Source organism: Solenopsis invicta, chromosome 14 (genome assembly GCF_016802725.1).
Source record: "Solenopsis invicta isolate M01_SB chromosome 14, UNIL_Sinv_3.0, whole genome shotgun sequence".
In the NCBI taxonomy this organism is placed as follows: Eukaryota; Metazoa; Arthropoda; class Insecta; order Hymenoptera; family Formicidae; genus Solenopsis; species Solenopsis invicta.
The window spans coordinates 7,698,658-7,710,728 of record NC_052677.1 but is presented as its reverse complement, the minus strand read 5'-3'; the positions used below and the strand labels follow the sequence as shown (position 1 = coordinate 7,710,728).

Below are 12,071 nucleotides of genomic sequence, written 5' to 3'. Positions count from 1 at the left end.
CATTGTTTATTCAAAAAATCCATAAATTCCGTCATTGTTGATAATGACCCAAAGCGTTTAAATTCCCATTTTCGTTTGGATTTGGGATCCAGTTTAGGCAAAATTAAATACATTAACAGCGTGTCCCACGTACAGGCTGCTCGAGTTTAATAAAAGCACATAAGTGCTGTTGTAAATCATCAATTAATTTTCTGAAACTTACACACAAAATTATTGGTAAATCAAGTAACGCTTGTATATGATGATGCACTATATCCCAAGCAGAACAGAGAGTCATCACGATGTCAAAATAATGTCAATGTGACTGTAAAATGATCATTAAAAGTCACTTTTTAATCAATTACGATTTATTTTGATGTCATTTTGACACAATTGTGAATTACTTTGATGTCATTTTGACTTGTTGTTCTGCTTGGGATGTCTTTTATTTTAGAATTGTGCCTTTAATAATCTCCACGCCGCGTCGTAATTTTCGTTTAATAAACTTAAAAACTGAAAGCACTGTGCTGCACGACCTTTCACCGCCAACTATAAATAATAAAACTTCTGAATTTTTGTTAAATTCGTGTTAGAATCAATAATGGCTTTAAACGTATCGTGAAAGGTAACCCATTGGTCGTACTCATCACTGAATGTCGAAAAATCCTTATTTGGCAATTTCAGTAATAAATTTGCATGTGTTGTTATATCGGTCGTGGTCGTGGTCATCAGTGCGACAAATGGTTTTTGTGACAAACTTGGTCGTAATCTAGCCGCTTATTCTCTTGCCAACGTAATGACCGTAAAGAAATTGTCTTCGAATTTTGTACGTTCATCATTATCAACGTCGGTGGTTTCCTCGATTTGTTGCTGAATTTTTTCAAACTCGGACAATATTTTTTCGGCGCGTTCTAACCTCAATAGTAACTTTTGAGCTTTAGATGGATTGATTTCAGCCTTTTTCAAACGTATGAAATGTAGTTAACTTTGCCTTTACGGTGCATTTTTATTAACGCTTTTAAGGACATCGTGAACAATGATCGTGTATACCGATTGAAAGTGAGATGACAATAATTATGCACTCACAAGCTGAAACACACGAGTTGGCTTCCGAGAAATAAAAAAATTCAATGAGTTGACTTTCAAATAATGAGAAGTACAATGAGTTGACTTCAAAGTAATGAAAAGTACAGTGAGTTGACTTCTAAAAACAAATAAGTTTTATGTTTTATTTGGAACAGACTTACAGTTCATTGCCGCAATAGTCGCATCGAAGTACATCTAACCTCATAGTTGCACACCGACGCCATAGTCGAGCCCGCAATTCTCGCAATTCGCCGAAAAATCCAGCTCGAATGACCAAAATGTACAAGAAATGAGTAATGCTACTGCAATCGTTAGCTTAAATAAACAGTATATTTGAAGATTACTTTTCTTACAAAAGGATTGTTGGTTCGACAAGGTCGATGTGCATTACACGGCTGATGGCTGGATAGAGAGCGAGCGCTCACTCTACGGTCGCTATACAGCGTCGTTTCCCCTAGAATCTAGAGGTGCTGGTTAACACAAAATGGCTTCACATGCCGCGCGTAATTAAATTTTACTAACGCCTTTTAGTAAAATAATATAGAAATAAATGTGTTTAGTAATAACAAGATAATTATACAACTGGACATATGGCAAAAGAGTGCAAAAAGAGTCAAAATCATGTAAAGTATGTAAGAAATTGTTCAGAGAAGGACTGTTTCTTTAGAAAAAAATGACTCAACAAAGGATGATAGTAATAAAGTAGCTTTTCTAACAAGCCATGACAAAGGCGATAAATGGATCATTGATTCGGGTTTGACAGCACACATGACGAATAACTTAACCAAACTAAAAGAAAGTCAGGAAGTAACGACAGTGTTAGGAGTAGCAAACAAAGAAAGAAACATAATAGCAAAAAAGACAGGAACGGTTGATCTCGACGCTTGTAAGCAAAACAACGTTCTGTATGTACCAAATTTGAAGAAAAATCTTTTATCTGCACGGAAAAAACAAACATAATTGAATTAACAAGCTATATTTAGTTAAACAAATTTTGGTAGTTGTAAACCGAATTTCAGGTTATTATAATCAAGTATGCAACCAGAACATTTAGTTATGATATTAATTTGAATTTCGTTAATGCATATATAGTAATAAAATCCAATTGTCTGGTTATTATGACTACTAAGGAAAAAGAACATGATAGAATTAACATGACATGTCTGGTTAAAAAGATATTGGTGAAATTAAACAGAAGTTCTGGTTATCGTAACTAAATAATCTAATATTCACAATCACATTGTTTAGATGGAGCGTGTCCTTTCTCCCGCGTTGAATGTGGCAACAATGCTCAAAATATGATGTTTCACGATCGTGTGCGCGTATGTGCGACTATCTTTTCGTTTCTTCTGAACGTGCAAGACATTAAAAGCTTATATGGTTTATACAAATAAAGTGATGCATAAAAAATGAATAAGAAGACGTCGGACTTACTTCGTAAATGGGGATTTGAAGAATATATTGAAATCTTCAAAGGTTCGTACAGTTTAATATATTTACGAGAATTCGGTTTCTGATGCATGCTATTCATTTGGTATGTTGTATGTTAATGGTTGTGATATAATTTACATTATGTATATTCCTAGATAGCACGATATCTTTGACAGATTTGTGTTTTTGGGGTTATGTAACCTTAAAAATCATTATTATAGGAACATGAAATTTTTGTACTGTACATCCAAACACAGCCCCTGTCTTACACAGCCACGTACTAAAAGCGTGTTCCACTTAAAGCTCGCAACGGTTACAAGCACTGTTTGTCTGTTTAAGATTTGATAAACAACAAGGATGAAATGATACGTTGCGAATGTTAAGTGGAATGCGTCCTAAGCAATCTAGTTTTGCATTTTTTAATATTATTAAATTAAAGCTATTGATTTTATAGACAACGAAATTGATTATGAAGCTATGACAATTATGAAAGCATCCGATTTTCAGAATATAATACCAAAGGCAGGGCCTAGAGCCAAGTTTTGTGATGAAACTTAAAAATCACAAGCTTAAGTTGCTATCTACAAAGGTATTATTTGTTGTAATAATCGAATTTACATTTTAAGAATCATATAAAAATTAAGGCACTCTTAAAATATCTTTAGTTTTTTTACAATGTTTATGATAATTATTTTTAATATTTTTAGCCATTAACTTGTTCAGCGTCAACTTCTTCCTGTATAGTGCAAAAAAAAAAAATAAATAAATACACCAGATGAAGTTTATTTTTCTATTTTAAATAACGAGCCTGTTATTATTTTTGATAAAATTGTCACAGATATCATAGATGAAGAAGAAGCAACACCAAAGGTGAATAAAATAAAATTATATAGATTTTTAGCTTATAAAAGTTATTCCATTCTTTCAAATTTTAAATATTTTTCATATTGTGTTGTACCAACATAAGATCCTTTAATATTTTAAAAGTCTGACTATAACTTTTGTTACATCCAGAGGATTTCACGATTTCCCTTTTCGCGTCCATCATACAAAATATTAAACGCGAAACAAGTTAAAAGATTGTTTGTAAAATTTATAATACCTATATCTGGAACTCCACCATTTCTCTTTTATAACACTATCTCCCGGTTACTATAAGAAAATCAAATATTGTCTTCGGAATATATAATGGCATCCGGAGCAATAAGTCCGTTAAACAAGGAAAAAGAGAGAAATCGTGCGACGATAAAACTACAAACAACGGCCTATCCTACAATAATCCATATGAACAACCAAAGCCTGGACTCAAGAAAAAAAAAGAAAATCTAAATGCTATCAAAGCTATCATTTGGCAACAATCAAAGATAAGATTGAGTTGCGACGCCGAACGGAAACTATAAAACTATAAAATCAAAATTTACAACCCTGGCTTTGTTTGTTCGAACATATGTTTCATCACGAATGGAAAGATGATTCATGTGGAAAGCGAGTCCCAAATAAACGGATGCGACGATATAAAAAATCGGGACCGAACGTTCCAATCCAGATAGCACAGGACGTCCTATGGACGTCCGTTTCCGGTCCATTTTACGTCCGCACGTCCATGGACATGAAATGGACGTCCATCGTATGTCCAATTTTGGACGTCCATTAATGGTCCATTTTTAAACGTCCATAGGACATTCGATCTCGGCATTAATCGGGAAGTGCTTCATTAGCGTGCAGCCAAATGACTATGAACGTTAAGTGCATGATTCTTTACCTATATCCTTTTGTCAAGTAAGCCAAGTCTAGTACTCATGTCTGTTACATGACTGTGGCTTTATTCTGATATGCATTTTGCTAGTACTGAAAATCTATAATTTACGTTTATATTTTATAGACTTTTAGTACAGGCATTGTATTTCGGAACACGGGCTGAATTTACTCCTTCATAGTCGCGCATGCGCAAGAAAAACCGGCCCTTGATCATCACTGGTCTCATAGAAAAGTTCTATGACTGGTCTCGCCAGTATCGTCTCATCGAGAAATCGGCAACCGCCTTTGTGCTTGTGACTTAATCGTGTTCTAAATTTCGTTCTACGTTTTTTTGATAGCAATTTTCCATTTATTGTTATAAAACAGTAAGTACATTTTATTAAAATTGTGTGTAAAAAATATATACATAAATATGACGGCGTTGATTAACCTATTATGTTGGGCACTTTGCATAATAGGTTAAAGGTTAGGTTCCAAGACGTTCTTTCCGAGGAAAATTTTACTCGAAATACATGTAACGTATACTCTATATCGTATATCGAGTTAAATTTTTCCTCGTAGAAGATGTTTTGGAATGTAGCCTAAGTCTATGTTATTGCCTTAGAACATATATACTTAATTGTTCTAAGGTTAAATTGCTTCAATTCACTGTCGTCCCAACTGCTGCCTCCACTTGTCGCTTTTAAAATATTGTTTATCGATTTTTTTCAGGCGAACATTTCAGCATTTTACAATCTAGGCTGCTCGTGAATTCCGGATCTCTCTACGTGCAACTTCTTCGGATCTTAATTGAAGAGAATTACATGGATTGAAATAGATTTTCATGGCTAAGAAGATCAACACTTGACGCAGTTAAGTATAATACAAATATAATTCAAAAATAATTAAAAATAATAAAATACTTAAATAATTAAAATTAATTAAATAATTAAAAATAATTAAATAATTAAAAATGCCTAAAGTAAATACAAATAAGAAATATTATAAACGTGCAAAAAAGATAACTGATGCATCTATTAATATCGTAGAAGCAATTCAAGATTTACCTTCATTCACTTATATTAGTCCACCTTCAGTTTCGAGTACTAGTGATGCATCATGTAGTGAAAGAGATAAACTTGTAAACACAATTGATTTAAATACAAAATTTGATAATAAGTTATCAGTAACAGGAGACATTCATACTGATACTTACGAATTAATAAATAATGAAGTATTTGATAATGAAAATAATAAGGTAGATGATATTAATAGTTGTTGCATTAATGATGATAATCGCAATTTTTTAAATAATGTTTCTGAGGATGATAATGAAATTACATCACAATTGCAAGGATGGGCTATTAGAAATAGAATAACTCATGTTGCGTTAAACGAATTGATGGCATATATAAAGCCTAAATATCCTGAACTTCCTCGAGATGCTCGTACTTTATTAGGCACATTGAGAAAAATAAATACAGATAATGTCGAACCGGGCTACTATTATCATTTTGGAATAAATTATTGCGTGGAAAAACTTGCATCTCAGTATTCTCAAAATTTACAGATAATTGAAATTATTATAAATATCGACGGTTTACCTTTGTCTAAAAGTTCAGGGAGTCAAGTCTATCCTATTTTATGCAGTTTAGTTAATAATTACAGCAATGTAGGCATTATTGGAATTTATCACGGATATGAAAAACCTGCAGATGCTAATAAATTTTTGTACTCTTTTGTAAAAGAAGCTCAAGATTTAATTACTCATGGTATAAGAATTAATGGAATAATCTATCCGTTTAAAATTAAAGCTTTTATTTGTGATGTACCAGCTCAATCTTTTATAAAATATACAAAAGGTCATTCCGGTTATTATTCATGTACAAAATGTGAAGCTAAAGGAGAATATCATTTTAATAGAGTGTGCTTTCCGTACTTAGAAATTTCTAATATAAGAACAGATGAAAAATTCAGATCAAAATCGCAGCCAGATCATCATACGGGTACATCAATATTAGAATTGCTTCCAAATACAGATATGGTATATGATTTCCCATCAGATCCAATGCACTTACTATTCTTGGGTGAAGTAAAAAAATTAGTCGTTTCTTTATGGTGTCATAAAAAACCTGCTAAATTTTCATCGCAACAACTATTAATAATATCTACTCTATTAGAAAAGCAAAAATATAATATACCATGTGATTTTAATAGAAAATCAAGATCGTTATCAGAAAGTAAAAGGTGGAAAGCCACGGAATTTAGAACATTTTTATTATATACGGGACCGGTTGTATTAAAATCTGTATTAAATCGTGATAAATATTTAAATTTTGTAACTTTACATGCAGCTGCCACCATTTTATCCAATCCAAAGCACATTGAACTATATTTAGAATATGCAAAATTATTATTACGATACTACATTATACTACATTGAAACATTTATTAGTCTGTACGGTAAAGAAAATGCATCGCATAATACACATCATTTATTACATCTTTGTGATGATGTGAAAAAATTCGGAACATTGCAACAATTCAGTGCTTTCCCATTTGAGAATTATATGCAATCTATATTAAAAATGGTTCGCAAAAGTGATAAGCCTTTAGAGCAAATTGTTTGTCGGATAAGTGACCAAAATAATTATATTAATCCTAATTTAAACACAAAACAATGTAATAAACCTCAACTTTTAAATCCGCATTCTAATGGTCCGCTTATAAATTGTCGTAATTGTAATCAATTTAGTAAAGTTGTGTTTGACAAATTTTTATTAACAACTAAAGAACCTGATAATTGTTGTTGTTTGTTGGATGGAAGTATTATAATTATCTCAAATTTTGCTTCTAATGACGAGAATAATATTATAATTGGAAATAAGTATAAGACACTTAAAGATTTTTATATCAATCCATGCAAATCTTCAAAACTCGATATTTATAAAGTCTGTGATCTTGGCAATTTACAGATTTGGAATTTGGACCAAGTCGCCCATAAATGTATTAGATTAAAATATAAAAATAAATACGTTATTTTTCCTTTATTACATGCACAATTATAGAAAACAAAGCATTTATTGCTAATAATTACAAATTTATATCGAGAATATCATATGAAATTTGTTCAGTTTATTTCACAATCTTCACAAAAATTATTATTAAAGTAAGACAAGAAAAAGAATTTTTGTTTTATTAGTATTAATAACATTTTTTAATTTTACTTTGTTTTAATATTTTTAATATAATCTATGTTTATCGTCATCCAGTCTATATTTTTATTAATTTAATCAAAATTGTGTGATTACCTATTTAGATCTTCTTTCATTCACTGTATTAGAAGGAAATGTAATTCATGTTACTAGGTCGATTTGCTACAGTATTTGTTTCATATAAATTACTTAAGTAATATTACAATATCTCTATTACAGACTAATATATATACATTATATTTACACATAATATAGGCAGCTACATTTAGCAATCATTTACTTTGCCTTATAGACTAATAATTCTTTGTTTTTTTTGCTACACATCATATCTATAATGACTAACATGGTATATTATAAATATATTCTAAAAGTGCATTTATTTTAAGTTTAAATGTTTTTTTATGACTGTATTTGTACTTAACTTTTTTTACTTTTTTTATACATATTTTATATACATAATTTATATTTATATACATATTTTGATTATATACATTATATATATATATATATATATATATATATATATATATATATATATATATATTTATTATATACATTATATACATTATATACATTATATACATATTTTGATAAATTTATAGTTTAAAAGTAATTAACGAATACATATTGTATGATAATTACATGTAAAATTGTACGTAAAATATTCAAGTCATTTGAAAAAAATGCTATTTCAAATAATACAGACGATTATTTTGGTTAATTGTTTGCACAATTTGTTCTAACTTTTAATATTGATTTTTTGTTAAGGATATTACTTAGTGATTTATATAACATAATTTCATGACTTGGAGAACATAATTTTATAAATAATAAGTGATTAAACATAAAAAATAATCTTTAATAATATTTACAATATGTGCTAACTTTAATACATTAATATAATGACTAAAATGAGAAAAGATGCTAATCCTAATATTAAAAATGTTCGTCACGTGTTCGTTACGTGTACAATTAGTCACTGTCTAAAAGAAAATTGTGCTCTTGTTTTTTTTCCAGAAATGGCCAAACCGACGTGGACAATTATTAAATTTACAGCAGATAACACTGTTGAAGCAGTACCATCAACTTGGATAGAACATAGCAAATGTTATTGGCCTCCATTTAAATATGAACAAATTATCGCTGCAATTAGAAAAAACGTAGAACGAAATACATGTTGGCCATCTTATGATATCATTACGTTTCGGAACAGCACATATGGTCAGTAACATTTTACTTAAAAAAATTATTTAAATTAATATTATTTTTCTAGGAGTGAATTTATATACGTATATTATTGCTATTATTCGCTGGAATATAAGCATTTACATAATTTTAGATGACTATAATGTGGCAAGACAAAAAACAAAAAAGGCTGAATGTACATCCGATTTAAACTCAGAAGTTGAGGATACAAAAAGAAAAAGGACAAGAAATCCGTTGTTTGTGAGTGACACCTGCAGTGATAGCGATCAGGAAAACAACGCTCCGACAAAACAGAAACACGTTAAAGGTTTGTTTTATAAATAAAAATTACTCTCTACAATTATTATATAAATATTAAAGTTTATTGTATAATGTTAAAATGTATTTTACAAAGAATATATACAAATTTATATTTTAAATTATTTCTTCAGAGAACAAAGTGGTGAAAAAAAAAATTAGGACTGCAGACTCTAGTGAAGAGTCTGACGAGTCTGAAAGCACTCTTCCAAAACCTCCGCAAATAACAGGTACATTAATAAAATAAAATAATTATTAATCAAGTAAAACAATAAAATAATTCAATTTCTATTTATTAAAATAAATATATACAAAATTTTGATTTTTATTGAAATAAAATATTGAGCAACTGTATACTTTAATTGTAATAAGTAATGTAAAAGATAGAACCACATATTTTTGTAACGTAAAGTTGTAGATATAATATTGTTTTTTTAGAATCTATTAATATTAAGAAGAGTTTAAACGTAAGCACGAATGGAGTAACCGGACAAAATTTAATTACCAAAGTTAGCGAACAAACACCAAGTACATCAACGTGTAATTTACTAAATAGCAATTATGATGTATGCGACACACAGATAAATTTGAATAATGTTTTCCCCGCAACCACTCCAGATGATGGCTGTATGTATTATTTTTAAGAATTAAAAATTATCATTGTTAGATAGAAAGATGAATATTTTAAGAATTAATATTCTTCTTTTACAGGTAATGCAAACTATTTCAAAGAAATTATTCGCCAGCAAGGCTACTTTCGAACTCAGTTGTGGCAGATAGTAGACGATTTGAGAGAAATGAAAAATGTCATAACCGGTTTAAATCTGCGGCAAGATCAGGATAACAACCAACAGCAGGATATAAGATCTATTTATTCTTCTTTTGATCTACCGTTAAAAACTGTAGAAAATATTGAGACCGTGGAGCAATTTTTAAGAACTGAAGAGAACTTTAAACGCTCGGTAAAATACATATATATGTTCTGTATAAATTTTGCAAAATTAGAATTAAATATTGTATTGTAATGTACGAGTTTTTGTTACAGACTACCGAAACATGTAAAATAGGAGGCACCTCTCCTTACAATTTTATCAAACGAAGTTTGTGCCGATTGATTACTAATGAACTTGCACAACAATATAGTTGGTTAGGTGCTAAACTCAAAAAAAAATTTTGTAATCTTCGAATTACGAAAATGTTATTAGGTAAATGTATTTATAAAAATATATTACATTTTAATATGATATTTTTATAGTAATAAATATATGTATATTTGTATCAATTTATACATGTATAAAATTTCTTTTGTTACAGCTGCAGGTGCTGAATATTCTAATTCGACGTACAGTGAAATAGAACTAGAGAAGGCCATACAGAAATGGTTAAAAAGGGCTAAAGAACGATATGACGCTGAAAGAAAAAAACTTGAAGCACATGAAAATCGCCGATTGTTGTAGACATTGTAACATTTCTTACAATTTCTAGAACCATAGAAAATCTGCTGGAGTTAATACAAGGGGAATCAAAATTCTTTCAGAAGTGATAGCGGACAACGTACAATTGCAGTGAAACTACTTTCACTTTATAGATATTAATATAAATATAAGTGATTTCTAAACACCACTTATAGTTTCAATCCAAAGTTATCCAAAGTTATAAGTCCACTTATAGTTTCATTCAATTACGAAATAACGTAAGAAGACTGATTTGCTCTTATTTTTGTTACTTATATAACTTATACATACATACATATATTTATACATGCGCGCGTGTGTAAGGTAAGGTTGCCGAAATTGCACCACTTTTGAAATAACTAAATTATAATAAATATATATTTTTAAGTTCTATTTGTTAAGTTTTATTAAGTTGAATTTTTAGGCGATGTGGTGTGATTCAGGAGCCGGTGCGGCAACCTTCCCCTATATGTATGTATTTATAAATTTCTACTAGTTATGCTACGACGCATAGAAAAATATTAAACTCGTTAAGAAAGTGCAAAGATTTTATTCTGATATTTTATAAATAGTAAAGATAAAAAGATTAAAAGGTTGTGAACGTTGTTTATTTTGTAAAAGATCGCACTGCGCATATCTTAATGTTACGTTCGTTTTTATTTTTTATTTCGCATATGTATAATCAAATAACGAAATATAATTTCTGCAGTTAAACCATGTGCAAACTCAATTGAGTGAAAGACTGTCCATTATTACATTAAAAATTTGTGTGTACAGTTATATAATATGTATATGCATATATATATATATAATATATAATGTTTTATAAATGTTTAATAAATGTTTTAAAAATGTTTTATAATAAATATATGAATTAATCTTGTATTTCAGACTTATTATTACTTCTAAACTTTTCCTTTATATATAGTTTTAACATTTATTTCAGCAATAATTACGAATAGTAGGGTACTGAAAATTATGTCCAGTTTAGGTCCTTTTTAGGTTAATTTAGGTTCATTTTAGATCCTTTTTTGGATGTCCAGTGGACATCCGAGGCAGTAGAAAACGGACGTCCATAAGACGGCCATAGGACGTCCGTCGGACTTTATTCGGTTACCTAAAGGACGTCCCAATGTCTGAAGTCAGACGTCCATTGGACGTCCAATGGACGTCCACGTGCTATCTGGGAAGAAGAGAAACCGTAAGATAACGAATCCCTTAAGCGATTGGGTGATGCGACTGTTCGCCCCTCTTAAAGTTAAGAAAAATTAGGAGAAGATGAAAATTAGCCAACGTGAGATCATCCGAGAAGATGATTGGTGGTGAGCGTTGGTGAACTACCCAACGAATAAGCTCAAAATTTCGACAACAAGGAATCTCCAAGGAAAGGGAAAAAAGCTCAAAAAGCTTTACCCAATCAAATCTTCATCTCACCCACTAAACTAACCCCACGCCCTTTTCCTAAGCCCTATAAAATGCGCAGTTTCGAATGCCTCGAACATTCAACTTGGCACTCACATCCACGCGTTAAAGTATCAAAGCTGTGCGCGTTATTCTAAAAATCGTTCGAACTTAGAATCTGTGCTTAAGAATCACATACATTAAAACTCCGAACGGCCCACCGTTGAAGCATCCCCCAGAGCGGACAGCCTGCGCTGCGACAAGC

General features: G+C 30.4%; 1 protein-coding gene across 3 annotated transcripts; it reads left to right on the top strand.

Moving 5' to 3' along the window:
- The first annotated feature begins 4,236 nt into the window (after window positions 1-4,236).
- On the top strand, window positions 4,237-11,196 carry LOC105204298. 3 transcript variants are annotated; one of them, XM_039457361.1, is made up of 9 exons: window positions 4,237-4,619; window positions 4,966-5,105; window positions 8,466-8,669; window positions 8,788-8,961; window positions 9,086-9,181; window positions 9,390-9,578; window positions 9,663-9,913; window positions 9,997-10,156; window positions 10,266-11,196. In XM_039457361.1, exons 3-9 carry the CDS (start codon window positions 8,468-8,470, stop codon window positions 10,406-10,408), a joined length of 1,215 nt encoding a protein of 404 aa, XP_039313295.1. In that variant the 5' UTR covers window positions 4,237-4,619; window positions 4,966-5,105; window positions 8,466-8,467; the 3' UTR covers window positions 10,409-11,196. The 3 variants fall into 3 exon arrangements, with proteins under 3 accessions (XP_039313295.1, XP_039313296.1, XP_011171656.2); XM_039457362.1 differs by lacking the exon at window positions 4,237-4,619 and having other exon boundaries at window positions 4,650-5,105; XM_011173354.3 differs by lacking the exons at window positions 4,237-4,619; window positions 4,966-5,105 and having other exon boundaries at window positions 8,311-8,669.
- The last annotated feature ends 875 nt before the right edge of the window (window positions 11,197-12,071 follow it).